The 23,781-nt window shown below is 43.6% G+C and overlaps 1 protein-coding gene across 2 annotated transcripts in view; it reads left to right on the forward strand.

Moving 5' to 3' along the window:
- The window catches only part of ODAD2 (outer dynein arm docking complex subunit 2), a 222,516-nt gene that overhangs the window by 181,862 nt on the left and 16,873 nt on the right, over window positions 1–23,781 (forward strand). For both annotated transcript variants that reach the window (XM_075315527.1, XM_075315526.1), the window contains exons 18-19: window positions 8,472–8,660; window positions 18,078–18,299. In XM_075315527.1, coding sequence (XP_075171642.1) covers window positions 8,472–8,660; window positions 18,078–18,299 — 411 coding nt within the window. The remainder of the gene's footprint in view (window positions 1–8,471; window positions 8,661–18,077; window positions 18,300–23,781) is intronic.

The following is a 23,781-nucleotide window of genomic DNA, read 5'->3' on the forward strand; positions in this document are numbered from 1 at the left end:
TAAAAATCGTATCTTTATGGATTTATTCTACAATGATCGAAGATCATCCAACTCATGATGTTAAGGGGGTGTTACACGCAGCGATATCGCTGGTGAAAGCACCCGCCCCCGTCGTTTGTGCGTCACGGGCATATCACTGCCCGTGGCGCACAATATCGTTAGGAGCCGTCACACAGACTTACCTGCCTAGCGACGTCGCTGTATCCGGCGAACCGCCTCCTTTCTAAGGGGGAGGTTCGTGCGGCGTCACAGCGGCGTCACTAAGCGGCCGCCCAATAGAAGAGGAGGGGCGGAGATGAGCGGGACGTACAGTAACATCCCGCCCACCTCCTTCCTTCCGGATTGCCGCCGGCCGCAGGTAAGCTGCAGTTCGTCGTTCCCGAGGTGTCAAACGTAGTGTTGTGTGCTGCCTCGGGAACGATGAACAACCTGCGTCCTCTACAATCAACGATTTTTAAAAAGGAACGACGTGTCAACGATGGACGATAAGGTGAGTATTTTCCATCATTAACGGCCGTTCCTTGCTGTCACACACAACGACGTCACTAACGATGCCGGATGTGCGTCATGGAATCCATGACCCCGGCAATATATCGTTAGATACGTCGTTGCGTGTAACGGGGCCTTTACAAGTGCAGTCTACACAATTGTCTATGTCAACACTTGTCATTATAGGACAGCCCCTCCGTGTGGCCTCTCCAGAACTGGAGCTGTCTCTGCCCACTGCTGAAACAAACCTAATTTTCAGGACTGATTTTCTACCAACCCTTATAACTGGTTTTGTTAAAGGGAAACTGTCAGGTGCAATATGCACCCAGAACCACAAGCAGTTCCGGGTCCATGTTTTTAATCCCTGCCTAACCATCCCTGTATAAAAGTAATTCTAAAGATTCTTTATCATATGCTAATGAGCGCAGGGACTAGTCACAAGGGCGTTAGTTCCTGTGCGAATTCCGCCCTCTTAGCATGTTAGTACATCCACAGGGGCGTGCTAACATGCTATTCAATGCAGCATCATCAGCGGGGACACGCGTACCTATGTCTGCTGTCACCGCTGATCAGAAGTCCTGGCTCTTCTGATCATCACAGTATGAAGCGGGTGTATGCGTCTTGTTTTCAGAGAGGTCTAGTACACATGACCGGAAGAGCCAAGATTTCTGATTAGTGGTGACAGCGGACACAGGTACGCGCGTCACCACTCATGATGCTCCATTGAATTGCATCAACTTCCATGGGTCCGCTCATCTCTACTCCTGAACTCATTATTTAGTCTGAGAAACTACTAAAATACAAGGATTGCCAGCTAAGGAATCAGGTTACAACTAGCCATTGAAGTGTAAGGAGGGGGCAGACTCCTAGAGAGGCACAGATACAAACAGATGGTGATGCTGCTACCTTATAGTATCTATCTCTCTCCCGAGCTGGATTCCCAGCCATCCAGCTCAGTAGTGTCTAAAAATATCCTCTATTCTGCTGCTGCTGCTGCTTATGTAGATATCCTAAATAAAGACAAGCGAGCAGGAATCTCTTATGTATGTGTGTCCTGTGTCTAGAAGACATCATAGCAGTTAGTGTCACCCCACTAGCTTCGAGACAACTGAAAATTAGAAATGAAACCTGCTCACAAAACGGAGATAAATTTTAGAAAACATCAATATATTTTCCAGAAGAAAACATTATTGTTTTTTGTGTTTGGGTTGCAGTCCTCCATACTGTCGGACAAGAGCTTGGGTCTCTTTGTCCTCGGCACACTTTAGATCACAAAATGGAGAGAAATTATAGAAACATGATTATATTTTCAGGAAGAAAACATTATCACTTATTGTGTTTGGGTTGCAGTCCTCCATAGGGCGAGAAAATTGGTGAAAAATGCAGAATACAAGTCATATAATCTAGACACAATGACACAATACACAAGGAGTGTTAGCTCAGCTACTTGACTCCAGTCCTGCTCCCGATTCCGCAGTATGGATATCTTGGCAAGGCAAACAATTTGTAGGTAAAGCGATTTCCAGCTCTTAAAGGACCGGACCAAATAACCATGGTTAAAGGGAACCTGTGACCAGTTTTTCAGCCTATAAGCTGCGGCCACCACCAGTAGGCTCTTATATACAGCATTCTAACATTCTGTATATAAGAGCCCAGACCGCTGTGTAGAATGTAAAAAACACTTTATAATACTCACCTAATGGTCGCTTTGTTGTGGATTTTAGTCACATGGGCGTCTCTGTTGTCCGGTTCCGGTGCCTCCTTTTTTGGCCATCTTCGTCCTGAAGCCTGTGTGCATGACGCGTCCTTTAGATTTGTAAATGTATCCATGACGTCATGACTTTACTGCATTGCTCCGTTTTTTCCCGCTCGTTTTTTTCAAGAGGGATGGTCCTTGTGGCGTCAATGTGGCTATTTAATGTATATCTGCTGTCACAATTGTAGATTTGATGTTTCTTTGATGCTTGTCGGTCCTGAAGAAGGGAGCTGAGCTCCTGAAACGCGTAGACCTATGCCAATAATAAAGACACGTTAATCTGACATTTACAAGTGATCTTTTGACACGGCATTATCACCCCTCTCTACTCTTCTTTGTTATCTGCCATCGGGTGGCTGCAGCCTGGATCTTAGTTTTACACGCGAGTAAAGGAGTTGTGACTTGCACAACTACATCTGGTGAGTATTCACTCACCCCCCCCTTACCCCATATTATTGGGGTAATGCCCTATCTGCGCTTTTATTTCCACAGCTCTATTTACATGACGCGTCCTGTGTCATACACAATCACTGGTCCCGCGGAGGCGCACTACAGTACTTTGATCTGCCCTGCTCAGGGCAGATCAAAGTGCGCCTGCGCAGGACCTCAATGCCGGCGAGTGTGGATGATATAGGACACGTCATGTACCCCAGCTACAGAAGAAGGACGACAAACACCATCAGCAGCAGCAGCGCGACCCATTTTATCAGATATGAAGCAGTATTGGTCAGACGGGGTGCCGGTATGGTTCTACTATGTGTCCCAGTGAACACCGTTATATATACTTGGACCAATAACAGAAAACAATCGTAGACATTCAGCTGAGAATAAGTAAAGTAAGACTGTACAATCCCCAGTGCAGCATCGAGCTGTAAATAGAAGACCCGTCGGGCACATTATCAATTACACAAGTTTGGGTTTTCAGAATATGCAGTTGTTGAAAATAAAAACCAATGACCGGGAGCCTTAATTCACTCAGAAACATGAACGTTCTGGAACATAACACCCAAGAGAACATGATTCGTTTTGAAATGTTCTTCAGATCTAGACCCAAAAAATGTAATTCTAGATGGCGGTGATAACACTCTAAATAAAACAATGTTTAAGAATCCCACATGCAAGTTTAGTGGAAAAATATGCTGATAATAACCCAATTAGGACAAGTTCCTAAGTAGATTTCTGTACCAAGTCTGTGGCAAAATTAGCCATTACAAACAAAATCTAATTTGGAAAATGTAAACCCTCTAATCTGTTTAAGACATTTGAAGACCTGTCTTAGATTATTGCCATTCAGAAATAAAACCAGCTCGTTTATAGTAATAAATGAGTGTTCCCAACCAGAATACTGTAATGGCCTTTGTTATGTCTAAATGGAATGTGAAACAAGACATTTATTTCTTCACAATTCTAAATATGCTTTGATATTACCACATTATTATTCTCGAGAATATCATTAGGTTGTGTGTGTATAGTTTTTATGTTCCCAGAAGCACATGGTTTATGTAAACATCAATGCTGTTTGGAATTGATTTTGTTTCTCTCCATAGGGAAAATGCTCACAGTACATACAGTACAATAATACAACAAGTACAAGATGTAGTCTTTCCAGGCATTTAGTGAAAGTTTGCCAAAGCTGGAGTGAGAAAGGAGTCTGTTAGCATGAAATGACTGTTCAAACTAAGGACATGCGCTTGGGGCACCCTTGGCGAGGCCGAACAGTTCAGTGCATCTTCCTACCAACTTCATTTCCATCTATCTCTGCTCACCTCTTTTTTGATTGACAGCTCTAGCTTTACACCAAAGGGGGAAAACAAGTCGGTGGGATGGTGTACTGAACTGTTCGGCCACCATAACGGTGCACTGAACTGTTCGGCCACCATAACGGTGCACTGAACTGTTCGCCCACCATAACGGTGCATTGAACTATTCGGCCACCATAATAGTGCACTGAACTGTTCGGCCACCATAACGGTGCACTGAACTGTTCGGCCACCATAACGGTGCACTGAACTGTTCGCCCACCATAATGGTGCATTGAACTATTCGGCCACCATAATAGTGCACTGAACTGTTCGGCCACCATAACGGTGTACTGAACTGTTCGGCCACCATAACGGTGCACAGAATTGTTCGGCCACCATAACGGTGCACAGAACTGTTCGGCCACCATAACGGTGCACTGAACTGTTCGGCCACCATAACGGTGCACGGAATTGTTCGGCCACCATAACGGTGCACTGAACTGTTCGGCCACCATAATAGTGCACTGAACTGTTCGGCCACCATAACGGTGCACTGAACTGTTCGGCCACCATAACGGTGCACTGAACTGTTCACCCACCATAACGGTGCATTGAACTTTTCGGCCACCATAATAGTGCACTGAACTGTTCGGCTACCATAACGGTGCACTGAACTGTTCGGCCACCATAACGGTGCACTGAACTGTTCGCCCACCATAACGGTGCATTGAACTATTCGGCCACCATAATAGTGCACTGAACTGTTCGACCACCATAACGGTGTACTGAACTGTTCGGCCACCATAACGGTGCACAGAATTGTTCGGCCACCATAACGGTGCACAGAACTGTTCGGCCACCAGAACGGTGCACTGAACTGTTCGGCCACCATAACGGTGCACGGAATTGTTCGGTCACCATAACGGTGCACTGAACTGTTCGGCCACCATAATAGTGCACTGAACTGTTCGGCCACCATAACGGTGCACTGAACTGTTCGGCCACCATAACGGTGCACTGAACTGTTCACCCACCATAACGGTGCATTGAACTTTTCGGCCACCATAATAGTGCACTGAACTGTTCGGCTACCATAACGGTGCACTGAACTGTTCGGCCACCATAACGGTGCACTGAACTGTTCGCCCACCATAACGGTGCATTGAACTATTCGGCCACTATAACGGTGCACTGAACTGTTCGGCCACCATAAGGGTGCACTGAGCACCTGTGCTTGGTTTTAACAGTCATTTTGTGCTCACAGACTCTTTTTAAAAGAAATCTGTAATCATGAATCAGATACTGCCTGTGCATTTGTAGACAGGGATGTTTTACTCTGAAGTTCTGAGTTGTTTCAGAAAAAATATACTTTGGAAAGTCGACCTGGGACTAGGTGTCTCAGCTGATTGGTCTGAATTGTGTCCCTGGCCGGCTTCTTCCTGTTCTTCTCAGACTAGTCAGGCAAGACATGTTGTCCCCAGTTGGCTGGTCAAAGTATGTTTTCTTTGAAACATGCCTGGCTACAATTGTACAGCCAGCATATTATTCATGCGGCCAATTGCAAAGTCAGTATCTTATTCATACGGCCCGTGGCCTGAGCAGCATGAATCTGTCAACAGATTCCCTTTAAAGAAAAAAGGTTATTTAAATTTTTGGGGAGACAGCGCCAATCTTGTCAATGAATTGCATATCATATTGTAACTCAAACCCAATCCAAGAAAAGGGAAATAATGGACACAGTTCATGGAGCGTGTAGCGCCGGTGTCCCTTCACCACTCATCTTCCTCCCAGCAGGTACACGGTCTCATACTTCACTGCAGCCGGTCCGCACTGCCTTGCCTGGCTTCTCTACGGGCCTCCACTTGGGTCTTCCCTGTTTCTTCCTCCCGGAGCCTGTGCACACCACACAGGTCCTTCAGGAGTGCGCCTAGGACGTGAATGCGCACAGCTGCCCTTTTCTTAGAAGCTCAGTGCTCCATTACCTGGAAGTGCCTCTTAGCCCATTGCTGAGAGGCACTGGGTACTTAAGGCACTCTCCCACTAGAGGCGGTGCCTGAGCAACGTGGTTAGTGTTCAGTTCCCTAGCTACCTAGTTGTCAGGTCCCCTCGTTCACTGTCCGTGTTCGTGCCAGTATACATTTTCATATTCTTGATTCCCCTGCCCTGTAGGTTATCCCGGTGCCTGTCCATCCAGGCCATGCTTTCTGCCTCAGCCTTCCTGGTGGCCCCTGTCAACACTAGTGAATCTACCTGTCCTTCCTGGCCTTACTATCCATCTCAACCATTCTGGTGGCCCCTGTCTACACACTAATTATTCTGCTTGTCTGTCTTGGCCGTGCTATGTGCCCCAGCCATGCCAGTGGCCCCTGTCTCTCCTGGCCCTGCTATCTGTCTCAGCTGTCCCGGTGGTCGCTGTCTACACTAGAGACTCTGCGAGCCCACGCCTGTGTCCATCCTTGTCCTGGGGGTCAGCTGCCACAGTCCCGGTCTCTGCCTTGAGAGTGGCACCTGGCATCCACCTTACAGCAGGCGCTTAGTCAAGTCCCTTCCACTAAAGTGTAAGCTCAGGCTCCCTTTTGGTCCAGTAGGTCCACTTCTGCTCGCTGTTTTACCATCATCAGCAGTGGGCATGACAGAGAGAAGAAACAAAAGATGCAAATCAATTTCAGACACTAATAGATGCAACTCTTGGTCAGGGCTGTGATTCGGGTAAAGTCGTGGATCATGTATGCCAGAAGCCGTCACGGCCACAGATGTGGGGGTGGAGGTTGCTCTTAGGCAATCGGACAGGGACATACTACAATTGGTATATGATTTGTGCTTTTGAACTGCTACTCGAAATTCCAAATGTTTATTATGTCACATCCCAGCCTGATTTCCCAGGGGGCCATCACATCGCCACTTCCAGGTTGGTGAGTACTGCAGAATTTCACATCTGTGACCACTTGGTGCTCTTGGCTACGGGTCCCCACCCTGTGGTTCGGGAAGTATACAATGTGTATCTCCTGGCTGTCTGTCAGTTTGGTGCGTTAGCAAACAGCTCTGAAGAGAGGTTCTGCAGATGGTGGCTTTTCTGAGTCGACCCACACGAAGACCAGGTCTAGATGCCCATATACTAGATGGGGGGAAATAAATATGATAAACTGGTAAGATAAGATAATACCAGTTAGAGGGGTGCTTGATGCAAGAGTGTAGTGAGTATACCTCATGAAAGGTTGTAATGGAGGCCCTCCTGGATGTAATTATATTGTCTACAATGTGCTTTATGTGCCGAAGCTTTGACCATACCAGGTTCTTGGTGTGACTACTGTGAGGTTAGGGGCGCTGAATGTGGCTTTCATGATAAGAATAGTTGGGGATCACTGCTCTACGCCATGAGGCACTGAAATTAGCATTTGAACATCACCTTTTCTGAACTTGAGTTTCATTGAGGGATATACATACACTGAATCCTTCCCCAAACTCAACAGTACATGCATTATCTTTATTAAAGGGTCTGTCACCTTGGCCAGGTTTCTAAATTATAGGCCGATCATCTAGTATCAGTGATCACAATGTAAAGCATCCATATGTACTTTAAAAAAAAATCAGCAGTCATATCAACAGTGTTAGATCTATATACTGTGATAACAACATTAAAGGGAATCAGTCACCCGTTTTTTGCTATGTTATCGATGAGCACCTGATTCCAGTGATGTGTCACTTGCTGATCTGTTTTGCTGTTTCAATACAATCAGGAGATTATCACTGCAGGACAATTGGCCTCGTGCTTCCGGGCCGAACCATGCCCCAACCACTTATTGGCAGCTTTCTGTCACTATACAGTGTACACAGAAAGCTGCCAATCAGTGGTGTGGGTAAGGTTATACACAGCCCAACTATATATAGTTGAGCTGTGTATAACTCAGATTCCCTTTAAAGCAGAGCTATAGCGTTTTGTTTTCAGTGCTGGAGTAGTGCTTTAAACCCAAGTCCCTATGCCACCTGTGTTATACTTATCATCTGGCATATTCATCAGTTTTCGGCCTTGCTAAGATCTCGCACCACTTACATGTGGCTGTAACGACTGAATGGCCGCGAGTCACAAATCATGTTGCAAGCTCTCAATGCAAGTCTATGAGAGTCAGAACAAGGCTCTCATAGACTTAAATTGAAAAGTGGCCTCCGGCGTGCTCCATGAAATACTGCAGCTGCCAGCAGGTCATAAAGTGCTGGAGACCAACCAAAGCGATGCTGAAAGCAGATGAAGATATCAGAAAGTGATTAAAAGACAGGAGGCAGGGGACTTGGATTTAAAGCACCACTCCAGCAATTAAATAAAAAAATACTGGAGTAGTGCTTTAAGCAATTTTTTGTGATGTCTTTCAAAATACTTTCATGAATGACTACATTAGGTTCTATGACCATAGACACTTAGATTGCCCCTTTATATAGCCTAAATATATTAATATAGTATTTCATATAAACCACTGCTCTTACTTTAGGACGCTGGTGAAATGGTGCGTTCATTTGTTGGTGGCTTGGAACTTATTGTGAATTTGTTAAAGTCTGAAAATAAAGAAGTGCTGGCAAGTGTCTGCGCGGCCATCACCAACATAGCCAAAGACGAGGAGAATTTGGCAGTCATAACAGATCACGGAGTGGTTCAATTGCTGTCAGCGCTGGCCAACACGGTAAGTGTATAAAACAAGGTAAATCAGCAAACGTTTTCATGAAACCAATGGAAATGCCTCCATATCTATGTATATTATAGCAGGAGGGGTACTGCAAATTAATCCAACTATATAAAATATCCAGAAATCTAGAAGATCTCCAATACAATTTGCTGTAATTAAGTTACATTTCCAATGAAATTGCGGAATCCCGAGAATGATGTGTTCTCTACTCCAATTGTAATACTTAAATCTTTAAGATTACAGCTCATAAAGTGTAATAAGTACTGTATATTATAATGATTTGCTGATAAATCAGAAAATGTTATTTTATTACCTCTCCAAACCACAAAAATGTTTCATGAATGTACTGCCGTGTTATGGCTGAGCAACGTATGGCCAGAAGCATACAAATACAGTCATGGCCGAAAGTGTTTAAAAAGCTGGAAAGACAGAAAGGCGCAAATGGTGTCTTAAGGGTGCTTTCCACGCTGCGACATCGCTAACAATATATCGTCGGGGTCACGGTGGTTGTGACGCACATCCGGCGCCGTTAGCGACATCGCAGCGTGTGACAGCTAGGAGCGACGTGCAACGATCGCAAAAGCGGCAAAAATCGTTGATTGTTGACACGTCGCGCCTTTTCCAAATGTCGTTGCTGTTGTATGCTGCTGGTTGTTCCTCGTTCCTGCGGCATCACACATCGCTGTGTGTGACACCGCAGGAACGACAAACATCTCCTACCGGCATCCACCGGCAATGCGGAAGGAAGGAGGTGGGCGGGATGTTCCGGTCACTCATCTCCGCACCTCCTCTGCTATTGGGCAGCCGCTTAGTGACGCCACTGTGATGTCGCTGTGACGCCGAACACACCTCCCCCTTGACGGAGGGATTGTTCGGCAGGCACAGCGACGTCGCTGACAAGGTATGTGCATGTGACGCTGCCGTAGTGATAATGTTCGCTACGGCAGCGTTCACTACATGTTGCACATACGACGGGGGCGGGTGCTATCATGCACGACATCACTAGCAATCGCTAGCGATGTCGCAGTGTGGAAAGCACTCTTTAGGCTCACCTCACATCAGCAGTATTTTGCTGCAAAACCGGATCCGTTAGAAATGCGTTTCATTTCAATTCATTTCCAATGGAATCGCGGCAAAATGCAGTCACATTCGGTTGCGTGTGTCGTACACAACCACATGTGTCCGCATCTTGCCGCAATTCCATTGGAAATTAATTTAAATAAAACGCATTGCTAACGGATCCGATTTTGCGCCAAAATACCGCTGATGTGAGTTGAGCCTTACCTGGTATTACCAGAGTAAAGCAGTTTAACAAAGAATCACTAACCTGATGTGATTGTGTGAGACACAACCACTGTGAGGAGCATAGGATAGTACCGGCTGCTGCAGACACCTAGGTTAACAGTATTGCAGGGAGTAGATGAGAAAAGGGTTAAACCGCGCTGCCGGGTAACGGAATGATCACTGAGGATCAGTATTAGATTAATCTTATGATTTTATTGTTCAACGCGTTTCAGAGTATAGTAACTCCTTCTTCACAAGCAAAAATCAATGTACATTATTGATTTTTGTTCCTGAAGAAGGATTTACTATACTCCGAAACCTGAAGAATCTACAGTGCGAAATGTGCATCGGGGCATAGGGTGCCCCACCTGGAGTACTGCAATACCGCATTATGAGTAATGATGTTATTTTCTATCAGGTCATGCATGCCAATTGTCCCTCATGCAAATAGCATGTGGCTCTGTCCACTGAGCACACATGAGGCTAATTGCTAACTGACAATTTGTGCTTATAGCAATCAGTAACCTTATATAATTCTCTGATTTAATCTAGTTTGGTTAATACGTTGAATGTAAAGCTTACCTTTTTACTATCAGATTACTATTGCTATGGTCTAGTGAAGTCACCTTCTCATCATATATTACTTTGCTTTTGCCTGTAAGCACAGGTGTTTGGCTATGTGCGCACTCTGCGTTTTTTCATGCTTTTCCGCAGCTTTTTCAACTGCAGCGTTTTAATGTGAAAATGCATGCGTTTTGATTTTCAAGCAACGTCTATGGGAAATCGGGATTTCTTGTGCGCACAATGCTGTTAAAAACGCAGTTTTTTAGTTGCAGAAAATTTGGCAAAAACTCAGCGTTTAAAGAAGCAGCATGTCAATTATTTTTGCCATTTTGGCAGCGTTTTGCTAACAGAGTCAATGAGAAGTTGCAAAACGCAATCTACTTCAACATTCTAGTGTTTAACATGCTTTTTGGACCAATTTAATGCATGTGTTTTTCACATAATATTATGGGCATGATATGTCCCTTTACACACACACATAGTCTGACAATTAAATTTATGAAAATCAATAAATAAATGTAATTTTATGCATAAATATTCGCACACAGTTATCATTTTAATAAAATAAGCCATTTTTTGTATGATTTTAAGCTTGATTTTTTTATCATTTTTTTCCTTTTTTTCATAGTGTTTGTATGGTTAAACTTTATTTAGCATTGTATTTGTAGTCAAAACGCATCTGATTTTAAGCAGCGAAAAAGCATGTAAAACGCGGTAAAAACGCAAGCGTATTTATAGCGTTTTTGTGGTCAAAACCAAATTTGTCAAAAAACATTTCTGCCAGAGGATGCTTTTTGAACTGCAGCAACCTTGACGCAAAGTGCGCACATAGCCTTAAGGGGCACTTTGCACACTACGACATCGCAGGTGCGATGTCGGTGGTGTCAAATTGAAAGTAACGCACATCCGGCGTCGCAGGCGATATCATAGTGTGTAAAGTCTTTTTGATACGATTAACGAGCGCAAAATCGTCGTAATCGTATCATCGGTGTAGCGTCGGTCATTTCCATAATTTCGAAATGACCGATGTTACGATGTTGTTCCTCGTTCCAGCGGGATCACACATCGCTGTGTATGAAGCCGCAGGAGCGAGGAACATCTCCTACCTGCGTCCTGCGGCTCACGCCGGCTATGCGGAAGGAAGGAGGTGGGCGGGATGTTTACGTCCCGCTCATCTCTGCCCCTCCGCTTCTATTGGCCGCCTGCCGTGTGACGTCGCTATGACGCCGCACGAGCCACCCCCTTAATAAGGAGGCAGGTCGCCGGCCAGAGCAACGTCGCAGGGCAGGTTTGTGCATGTGAAGCTGGCGTAGCGATAATGTTCGCTACGCCAGCTATCACCATGATATCGCAGCTGCGACGGGGGCGGGGACTATCGCGCTCGGCATCACAAGCATCGGCTTGCGATGTCGTAGTGTACAAAGTGCCCCTTAAGTTGTACCTGTAGGTGTTCCCCCTATACACTTTGAAGTAGACGTAGAATTGGTCCTGCCTTGTATATTAATGAACAGACAATTTATAAGGCATATGGCCCATATATCTCTACCTGTACCATATACTAATATAGCTGGGGCCCTGCAAACATACATTTTGCAAAAAAATCTTAGCGGGTCAAACCATTACTTACCAACTAAGTCACATTTTCTTGATTGTATGTACCGTACCTTGTTAGGACAAAGATTTGTACCATATAATATAATGCATGTCTCCAGGGTTGGCGCCCTTTCCTCTGGGTTTTTTGATCACACTGAAACGTGTATGTGTCTTTCTGTATGTGAAAAAAATTTACTAAAATATATTTGATAATTTTTGCATAAAACCTTTTGCGTTAAAGGCTCAAATTTCTCTCCGCATAGTTATATCCGTTTAAAAGAGTCTGCATATAATGAATTTTGTGTGGATAAAAAACTGGAAGTTGTTATTTCTGCTATACTCTGAAACGCGTTGAACAATAAAATCACAAGAATTGTCTTAGGCTATGTGCGCACTAGAAATGTGAAGTTTCTCAAGAAAATTTCTTGAGAAACTTCTGCCAGTGAAAGATTTCCGGACCTGCGGAAAAAATCCGCACCAAATCCGCATGCGTTTTTGCCGCGGATTTGCCGCGGATTTGCCGCGAATTTGCCGCGAATTTGCCGCGGATTTACCGCGGATTTACCGCAGGTTTGTCCCTGCAATAAATAATAAAGATAATCGATAGACAGATAATGGATAGAGGGAAAGATGGATAGATGAATAGATAGATAGAGGGATAGATGGATAGATAGATAGATGGATAGAGGGATAGATAGATAGATAGATAGATAGATAGAGGGATAGATAGATAGATAGATAGATAGATAGAGGGATAGATAGATAGATAGATAGATAGATGAGAAAAACCTATATAATGTTCCACCTCCCTGCATTTTCTAAGCTGGCACCCTTTAGTGACTTTCATGTGGCACTTAGGCTACTTTCACACCTCCGGTTTTTGCTATGCGGCACAATCCGGCACTTTGCATGAAAATCGCAACCGTTTTTTTTTGCTGCCGGTTGCGATTTTCCTGCATAGACTTTAATTAGTGCCGCATTGTGCCGCATGGCCTTGCGTTCCGTCCGTTTTTTGCCGCATGCGGCAGATGTAGCCGATGCGGCGGCCGGATGGAACGTTGCCTGGCACGTTTTTTCGTGCGGCAAAAAAAACCGCATCGCGCCGCATTCGGCCGATGCGGCACATTTTTCAATACATGCCTATGGCGGCCGGATGCGGCGCGATGCGGCAATAACCGCATCCGGCCGCCGCATGCGGTTTTTGCCACTGCGCATGCTCAGTAGCATGCCGCAAGCGGCAAAAACCGGACTGGCCGCAAAGGAAAAACCTATGCAAAGGATGCGGTGTTTTCACCGCATCCGTTGCATAGCTTGCACAGCCGGATTGAGCCGCAGAGCTCAAGCCGGATGTGTGAAAGTAGCCTAAAGGGTGCTTAGCCTTGTATTTAGCCATAAAATAAATAAATAATTAAAAAAAAATGACGTGAGGTCCCCCCATTTTTTGTAGCCAGCTAGGGTAAAGCAGACGGCTGCAACCTGCAGACCACCGCTGGCAGCTTCACCTTGGCTGATAATCCAAAACAGTGGGCACCCCACGCTGTTATTTTAAATTATATAAATAATTTAAAACAAAAAACGTGGGGTCCCCCCCATATTGGATCACCAGCCAAGGTAAAGCGGACAGCTGGGGTCTGATATTCTCAGACTAGGGAGGTCCACTGTTATTGGACACTCCCCAGCCTAAAAATAGCAGGCCGCAGCCGCCCCAGAAGTGGCGCATCCATTAGACGTGCCAATCCTGGCGCTTTGCCCCAGCTCATCCCGCGCCCTGGTGCGTTGGCAAACGGGGTAATATATGGGGTTGATGCCAGATGTGTAATGTCACCTGGCACCAAGCCCTGGGGTTGGTGAGGTCAGGCGTCTATCAGATACCCGACATCACCAACCCAGTCAGTAATAATTAAAAAATAGACAACAAAAAAGTTTTATTTGAAAAAACACTCCCCAAAACATTCCCTCTTTAACCAATTTATTGAAAAGAGCACAATCAATTCCACGTCCGGCGTAATCCAATAAGGGGGGGTGGGGGGGGGCACGGCGATCCATACCATAGTCGCTGTCCCAGTCAATGAAAAACAGAATGTTCCCCATTGGCTGGGAGAGCAATGCAGTGACCTGAGCTAACATCAATAGGTCAGCTCAGGTCACTGCAGGGGATGCCGAGCGCTGCCATCAGGAGCATAGATGAGATCATTACCTTCTGTGATCATCTCCTGTACTGCTGACGTCAGCGCTGTCACTGACTTATCGCGAGAGCCCGTGACGTCACCGCTAGTGACAGTCTCGGGCCGCTCGCGAGTCGGCCCTAGACAGCAGTGACAGCGCTGACGTCAGGAGGCAGGAGATCGTCACAGCAGGTAATGATCTCACCTCCTGACAGCAGCGATCGTCATCCCCGCGGCTCCCAGCACTGCAGGATGTCAGTGTCTGCCTGCGCTGCCGCGTGACAAGCTGCTGACACTGCGGGCAGACACTGACACCCTGCAGTGCAGGCAGCCACGAGGCCGGAGCAGGACACACACTGCACAGACACCTGGAGGTCGCACGGAAGTGCTTCTGTGCGGCGTCCAGGGAGTGTGACGTGTGTTTCCTCTGCTCCTCTTCCTGGCATAATGACATCGCTTCCTGCAAAACCGCAGGCAGCGATGGGCATTACCGCAGGTAAATCGCGGCTATTCCGGTGGTATACCGCACATCATTGCTACCTGCGGAATACCCCTGGAATACCGCAGGTACCTGCGGAAATTAATGGACATGCACATTTTCTCAAGAAAGTTTCTCGAGAAAATTTTCTCAAGAAATTTTCTTGAGAAAAATCCGCACAGTGCGCACAGCTATTTTTTTTTCTCATTGAATTTCATGGGAAATGTCTGCACAAAGATTGCAGACATTTCTCAAGAAATTTCCGGGGCAAATCCGCGGGTAAATCCGCGGGAAAAACGGTCTAGTGCGCACATAGCCTTATACTGATCTTCAGTGATCATTCCGTTACCCAGCAGCACGGTGTAACCCTTTTCTCACCTACTCCATACAATACTAATGGCCGAAAGTGTTGGCATCTTTGAAATTGTTCCAGAAAATAATGTATTTCTTTCAGAAAATTATTGTAATTACACATTTTGTCATGCACATGTTTATTTCCTTTGTATGTATTGGAACAACACAAAAAAAAACAACCTGAGAAAAAAGGAAAATTACACACAAGTTCACGCAAAACCCTAAGAATAAGCTAGACAAAATTATTGGCACCTTTCCAAAATTGTTGGTAAACAACTTTGTTTCAATCATGTGATGCTCGTTCAAACTCACCTGTAGCAATTAACGGGTGTGGGCAATATGAAAATCACACCTCAAACCAGATAAAAAGGGGAGAAGTTGACTCAATTGTTGTAGTGTGTGTCTGTGTGTGCCACACTAAGCATGGAGAACAGAAAGAACAGAAGAGAACTGTCTGAACTGTCTAAAAATATAAAAGTTCAAATCACCCCCTTTTTCTTCAATTAATAAGGATAAATTAAATATATTTGGTATTGCTGCATTCATAAAAGTCTGATCTATCAAAACATAAAATTAACCTGATCGGTAAACACCATAGCAAGAAAAAAAATCAAAATGCCAGAATTGAGGGTTTTTTGGTCACCACCCATCTTAAATAAAAATAGATCAAAACATTGTATCAACCCCGCATTGGTGTTAATAAAACCTTCAGCTTGTTGCACAAAAAGCAAAATGAAAAATATTTTGAATCTCAGATAATGGTGACATAAACCCCAAAACATTTATTTGACAAATATCAGAATTCTTTTCTACATAAATGAAAAAAAATAGGAAAAAAATAAAAATTAAATAATATATACATATATATATATATACTTTATATATATATATCTATATAAAAGTATATATATATATATATATACTTTTATATAGATATATATATATACTTTTATATATATATATATATATATATATATATATATATATATATATATATATATATATATATATATATAGATGTGTGTTATTGCCATAATCACACTGATCTGGAGAATGAGGAGACAGAGTAGTAAAAATAAGACCTAAAAAAAAATGGCATTTTTTTTATTCACAATTTCACCATAGTCTAAATTTTTTTCCTTCTCCTTCAAACAACAACTTCCAATACAGCTCTGTCGACGGTAAAAAAAAAAAAAAAGTTATGGCTCTTGGAAGAAGGGGAGGAAAAAATGAAAATTGGCTGCAAAGGGACATGAGCTGGTTATCTCATACCACAAATCTCAAGATATGTTGACCTAAAAGAAAAGCTGTGGAAGATGTGGCTATAAGTAAATGATTGTTACTGTAAAATTAGACCAAAGGTTGCTGGGCTACCAGAACCTCCATTTTTTCAAGTTTTTAAAGGGAATCTATCACCAGGTTTTTGTTACACCAGCAGCATGATATAGGTGAAAAGATCCTGATTCTAGCGATGCATCACTTACTGGGCTGTTTGCTGTCATTTTTAATAAATCCCTATTTTATCTGCTTCAGATCTAGCAGATCTCTGAATGCTGATCTGTGTGTAACCCCCCACACCACTGATTGGCAGCTTTCTGTTGACAGATTCCTTTTAAATATCTTTAAAGGAGTATTCTCATCTCCAGGATCCTATCACAATATGTAGTAGGTGTGATAATATTAATATTAGCAAATACCTCCAATTAGAAATGTAGTATAGTTCTGCTGATTAGCGATGTTGCTTACATTCGGTTCAGGACCATTCTTTGGTCCTTTGTTTCCCGCTGTGCAGCATGATTGCTAGAAAGTCTCAGTGTGTAAAGGGGACTTTACAGCGACTTCGTTAGCGACTTCCCTTTCAAAAAGCTGCTTTACAATGTCCCCAATGACTGGCTAGGTTGTTCTGCAGGTCCGGATCGCTGTTGCGTCGTTTTCCAGGTTTGCCTGTTTGACAGCTCACCAGAGACTTTGTAGCGATCCCGGCCAGGTTGGGATCGCTGGTGGGATCGCTAGAAAGTCTCAGTGTGTAAAGGGGCCTTAAGTATATAAGTGGACGTAACCATGGATACTTAAGCTGCAATGCCCTGCACATGAGGTCCGAGACAAAGCTAAATCAGGAGAATTATACTACATTTCTAATATTATTATTATTATTATTATTATTATTACACCTACTACATATTGGGATAGGATCTTGGAGATGAGAATATCCTTTAGCTTAGTAAAAAAAAAACATCTGCTATTCCAGAGTCATTGGTATTGTATTATATGCTATATTTTTTATTACTTATGATTTTTAATAATTAAAAAATGCTGTTCCCATATATGAGTTATTGGAAACTTGCTATGGAAAATCTATGTCCTCACACATCCAATTCAATTATTAACCATTTCATTGTGTCTAATCCACCAGCCATTTCTTAGTTTTTTTGCACCATTGTCGTTTTTGGCACATGATAATGTAGAAATGAATTCCTAAAATGTCCTGAGTTTATATCATATTTTAGTAGGCTGTTACATAATATGAAAAGTTAATATGCGAGTCTATAATTGAAAAAGGATCTGCTTGTAAGACGGCGGCCACAAGCTGCGAGCCCGGTGTCTCTCTCCTATCACTCCCATGACACCTGGCTGCTAACATTTTCTTAGCATGTCGATGTCTCCCTCTCTGCGCGGAAAAGCAGCAATAAAACCTGAGATAACATTTCACTCATAAGATTTTGATGGCACCTAAGCCTCGACAACCTTCCCTCTTCTTGGTCATGGAAAGCCAATAACGGGAATACCTTCTTTACCACAGCGTGAAAACCTCTCCATATTTTTTACACATTATCTTACCCGACAAGGGACCTTTTAAGAAAATTATGACATTTGAAAGGGAAATATTAAAAATGACTCGTATAGTTTCAAGCCTTACATACAAAAAAATGTAGACGAAACACCCCCCAAAAACATGATCTTCTTTGTTTTCTCTAGACAGATGATAAATTGAGGCGTCACTTGGCCGACGCCATCTCCCAGTGCTGCACGTGGGGGAATAATAGGGTGGCGTTCGGAGAGGCTAACGCTGTGGCTCCTTTGGTAAGGTACCTGAGATCAAGCGACCCTGCGGTTCACCGTGCTACGGCCCGGGCTCTTTATCAGCTGTCGGAGGACGCCAACAACTGCATAACAATGCATGAGAATGGAGTAGTTAAAGTAAGTGACAATCGACCGATTCCATGAGAATTAATATAATTAATATCCAGATGATTATTATTACTATATAGCTTAATAAAATATAGTGATCAATGATAATATAATGATCAGAAAAACTCTGCTCACATCCACTTTTTTTTTCCTTTCTGCAAGATTCCATATTTTTGACAAGAAGAATAGATTAGTCTGCAGTGTGAGATCTACTGTGTTTTTTTCCAAAAATAAGACACTGTCTTGTACTTTCTTTTGCCCTAAAAAAAAGCGCTAGGGCTTATTTTTGGGTAGGTCTTATTTTTTGGAAGATACAGTTGGGGGTAGGCTTTCCCCCACAAAAATGCAGACCTCCATTCTCAGGAGAATCATGCTGACCACGGACATCTGTGTGGCTCCCAGCAGGTCCTCCTACAATCTTCGGCGGGTGCTTTTAGTAGGTATGCTCCACTGCGGTTCTCCCCTACTTCTGGCCGACACATTCACATACATCAGATTGCACAGACACTCGAACATCAGATTGCACACACACACTCACTCACCACATCCGGTGATACCGATTGCTCCCGGCCAGCAGGGGAAAATGGGACGCAGAGCATTAGAGCGCGAGGACCTGCTGTGGAACCTATTCCCCCGCACTGCGTCTCAGGTTCCCCTGGTTGGCCAGAAGCAATCGGTATCACTAGATGCGGTGAGTGTGTGTGTGTTATCTGATGTGTGTGGGTGTGTGTTCCACTGCAGGTCACCCCATTTGGCATCTGGTGAGAATGATTGTGGGGTCTTCTTTCTTCTCCATTTGGGGTGTCTGCTTTCTATAATGACGTGCCCTGCAGTATTCTTTAACTTTTTTAGCTGCATGAACACTTCATTATTGAACCATAACTAGGTAATGTTGAAATGCTGAAAATTTCTGCTAGGGCTTATTTTTGGGGGAGAGCTTAGTTTTGGAAAAACAGAATAATAAAGACCAAAAACACTAGAAACCCAATAGAAACATAAGCCTTTGGTATCTATTAGATGCTGTTTTGATCTGTATGAAAAAGAATCTGGCTTCAGCAGATCTGCCAATGTGGACAACATGAGCTGCTGAAGGTAGTGATTGCCTGCAGCGGTCACCTGCACTGTAGTTGTGATGTCACTGCTGGAGCTTGTAAACAACCATAGGGAGCAGAGACGTAGAGCTTATGAGACAGCAAGAAGCAACCCTCCTCGTGCCGCATATCGGGCATTCCCTCACCCCGCCATTACATTATAGCCGGCCCACATTTTTCAGGGTCTTCTCATGGATCCTGTCGCAGCTCTTGTAGATCAGTTGCAGAATTTGTCAGTAGATCTGACAGACTGTGGTCTGAGATTCTTGAACTGCAACAACAGTCCTTGGGTCTGTTGTTTTCGGCAGCCAATCACTATGAATCGAAACCTAAGGTGGATCTTCCGGATAAGTTTTCTGGGGGACCTGATAAATTTGTTGTGTTTCGGGACACTTGCAGACTTTATTTCAAGCTTTGACCTATGTTCTTCTAGGGGTGAGGAACAATGGGTAGAGATTATTATCTCACTTCTGCAAGATGATCCACAATGCTGAGCCCTTTTCCTACCTAGCGACTCTCAGTCACTCAGACCGGTAGGTCGATTTTCTTATGCCTCTGGGCCTCATCTATGATGTTCCTGACCACGTCTTCCTTTGATGAGTCAAAACTACACAAGCTCCAACAGAAGGACCGGCCTGCAGAGATGTTTTTGTTTTGAGTTTCATAGGTTGATTACTGACAACAGGTGGAACGAACGACACTGCTCTAAGAAGCCATTTTTTCAGGGTCTGTCAGAAAGGCTAAATAAGGCTCTGGTATTGCACCAAACTCCTGAGTCTTTAGAAGCGCTATACAAAGGAGAAGACCCCAGAACCCAAAGAAAAATATAGGAAGAAGTATATAATGCAAAGAAGTTTTTATTTTGATTTTTTGCAAAGGTGCACCAAAACAAAGAAAGCAATAACCAACGTTGCGGCTATAATAAGCCATTTTCAAGGTTTTACGTAATCTTTAGATGCGGAACAGAGTGGGTCACAAAGGACAACCATCAAGAATAGTGTGAATGGTGCTTCTAATTTTGCAGTTCGCAAAATCACAAAGCAAATGAAGTAATATAGACAGGGTGGTGCAATATAGGGAGTGTGCCTTGGATATCAGCCAGGGTTAGAGGAAGGATCCTATAATGCAGTGGTGGCAGCGGCTATGGCGGAGACTATATATACTTTCTCCTTTATTTTTCTTTGAGTACTGGGGTTCTCTCCTTTGTATAATCCTATTCATTTACCCTTTAGCACCTACTGATAGCGGTAGAATCATGTTGAATCCTTTAATATTTAGAAGGGCTATGGCCCTGGCTATACGGATTGACAGGTGCTTCAGGGATAGACCTGTGTTGACTCCAACCCCAGTTGTACTCCCTAGAGGTGAAGTCTCGCCCATGTGCCCTGATGAACCCATGCAGTTAGGGGGACCTCTCCTCAGTCTGGGGCTCTGGTGGTACATCGTAAGACGGGTGTGTGTTTCTTTTGCGGTCAACGGGGTCTTCTCTGGCGTACCTCTCCTCGCTGGGCGTTCCTTACTGGAATTTTCTATTTTATGGAATTAGTAGGATACAATGTTGATAGCAGCAGCACAGAGCCACTCTTTACTGAGTACAGATGCTGTAGAAACCTGCATTTACTTGAATATTGCAGTTTTCTGACCAGTTTATTTCCGGGAGTAGCATAGAGGAAAAGAAAGAGAATGGATAAGCTTCTTTATTTTAGGAATCATATGCTTCCCTATGGTCAACCCTCCATAACAATAAGTGACTGCCTATTCTAACCATATACTTTAACTTCATGGTGTCTGAACACTGCTTTAATAATAATAATTGAATACTCATATCAGGTATCTTATGTCGAATTGTGTACCCAGAAATTTTACAAAAATGTGAACCTGAGTTCCTATTAAAATGTATCATCTTCCCCTTAAAAGATGGCCCCATACTCCTGACATGGATCCTACATATGATGCTCCAGCTAATGAGTCTCTCTCTGTAAACCCCACATTCTTCTCATCAAAGACCCCCTTCATGTATCGAATTCAGTGCTTCGTTATTTCCTGGTCGTGCACATATTATTTTCCTGTTCCTTTTAATGTTAATATTTGTTTTTATTGGAAGTACCGTCTTATGAAAAAGGGACAGCTTAATTACATACCATAAAAGCTCTATTCAGTAGTAAGGGTGCTGATGTAGAATAGGCCATTTACCAGATGCTGAAGAAGCAGCAGAAAAACCATCCATTCAACTAGAAATGAGAAAGAATTTTTGTCTTGTCTTCCAGAAACGGAGTAATTACACCCAATTAAGTGGCTGCAATTTATTTTTATTATTATTGATAAAACTGATGACGTCCATACAGAGCAGTGGTAAAGACGGCAGAGATTAAGGTGACGCCTGTCACTTGATATTAATTAGTTAGTCTTTACCCCGCCAAAAGCAAGCTCTCTGGCTAATCCATCATTCCAGAAAAACACGGAAATCCAACTTCTCCCTCCACCGGAGTCTACAGCTGCATCAATCATATCACTCTGAGAAAGAGTTCAAGAAGACGTGCGAACACATTAGACCCCATCAGTCTTTATTTATTTTAGGAAAGGTGCTGCTGCACATCGAAAAAACCCTTCGAGCATAATTCAAACTGTGTTTAAAAGGAACGTTAAGTGCCGAAATTCTCTAGAAAGCTGCCGGAAATGGCAAACCGGTGCATCTACGCACATTGTTGTCGTCATGCTGTTTAGATTGAGGGTTACGTTCATGTGGCAGCTGCTTATTTTATAAAGCGGGAAAAGTTTGTCCAAGCCTTCATTTCCTTTTTTTTTAGGTCATGGAGATTAGGAATCTGTGTGTTACTGTACTTCATTTTTTTTTAGGTTATTACATTACTTGACTTTTGAATTATACAACAAGGGCTGCTTTATAGTCCTATCTACGAGGAAAGATTCCGCAAGGGAGATTGGCTTATCTTTAATAATAATTTGATTAACTTATATAGCACCAACCTTTTTAGCCGTACTTTGCATTTGAGCAGGGACATGTAGAGACAATACTATGTTCCCGTATCCAGTAATGCAATCCATTTGGAAAATGAAAAAATGGAACCGATAACGTATCCGTATACTCCCCATTGACTTTACCGGTGACGGATCCGTTAACGGATGATCCAAAATGTGTCATCTGTTAGGGACTATCCGTTCGTGTTCCGTTATTAAAAACGGACCAAAAGTTCTGCTTGCAGGACTTTTTTCCAATGGATCCAAATACAGATGTCTAAAGGATCCGTTAGTGTATAATGGGAGTCAAATTGCAAAATATCTGTTAGGGACGCATCTGTTAGCCCAGCCGTTAAAAAATCCATTGCCCATTGACTCCATTATGTCTTAAGATAGATCCGCTGCCCTTATATGCTATATAGATGCAATAGAATACAATATATGAATTAGGATAGGATAAAAGATAAATAGCTAGATCGAGAAAGAGAGGTAGTTTAGTCAGCTTGTTAGCCTAACCCTAACCAAATGTCCAAACTATCTCTCTCTTTCTTTCTATCTGGACCTGTCAAACCATTTTTTAAGTGATTAACAATGGAACCATTTTTGGCTCCATTGACTTGCATTATAATGGATCCATTAACGGATGTCTTAAAAATGCCATCTATTGGGATGATTTCTTAACGGATCCGTTATTAGTTTTTTCAAACGGAGCCAAAAACAAATTGAATGAAGGACATGGGAACTTAGCCTAACTCGTAGTTCACCAGTTACAGGAGCAGTGAGGATCCTGCTCGTAGGCTACAATCTATAAGGAAATAGGAGGACACAAAAGCTAAAAGTGCTTCTCACGTACCGACCGACCATCGTTATAATAAATAGGGGTTTTCATATAAAACTGCTTGAACCAGTCAATAGCCAGGATCTAAGTATAGTTAACAAGTGCTATTGGGTGTATGGAGAGGACGTGGGGACAGATGAACAGGAGAGACCAGATTCTGAAGAAATATTAGAAAGGGGGAAAAGTTGGACTAGTGAAGTGTGGTATCATATCTTCCAGTTAGTGCATTCCAGAAAACTGGCGCAGCACGAGAGAAGTCTTTGAGACGTAAGTGGAAGGTTCGGATTATGAAGATGTAAAGGCCGCTTTACACGCTGCGACATTGCTAGCCAATGCTAGCGATGTCGAGCGTGATAGTCCCCGCCCCCATCGTACGGCCGATATGTGTTGATCGCTGCCTTAGCGAACATTGCGATCTCGCTGTGACCGGCGAACCGCCTCCTTTCTAAGGGGGCGGTTCGTTCAGCGTCACAGTGACGTCACTAAACGGCCGCCCAATCAAAGCGGAGGGGCGGAGATGAGCGGGACGAACATCCCACCCACCTCCTTCCTTCCTCATTACTGGCGGGACGCAGGTAAGGAGAGG

This window comes from Anomaloglossus baeobatrachus, chromosome 6, assembly GCF_048569485.1.
Source record: "Anomaloglossus baeobatrachus isolate aAnoBae1 chromosome 6, aAnoBae1.hap1, whole genome shotgun sequence".
NCBI classification, from domain to species: domain Eukaryota; kingdom Metazoa; phylum Chordata; class Amphibia; order Anura; family Aromobatidae; genus Anomaloglossus; species Anomaloglossus baeobatrachus.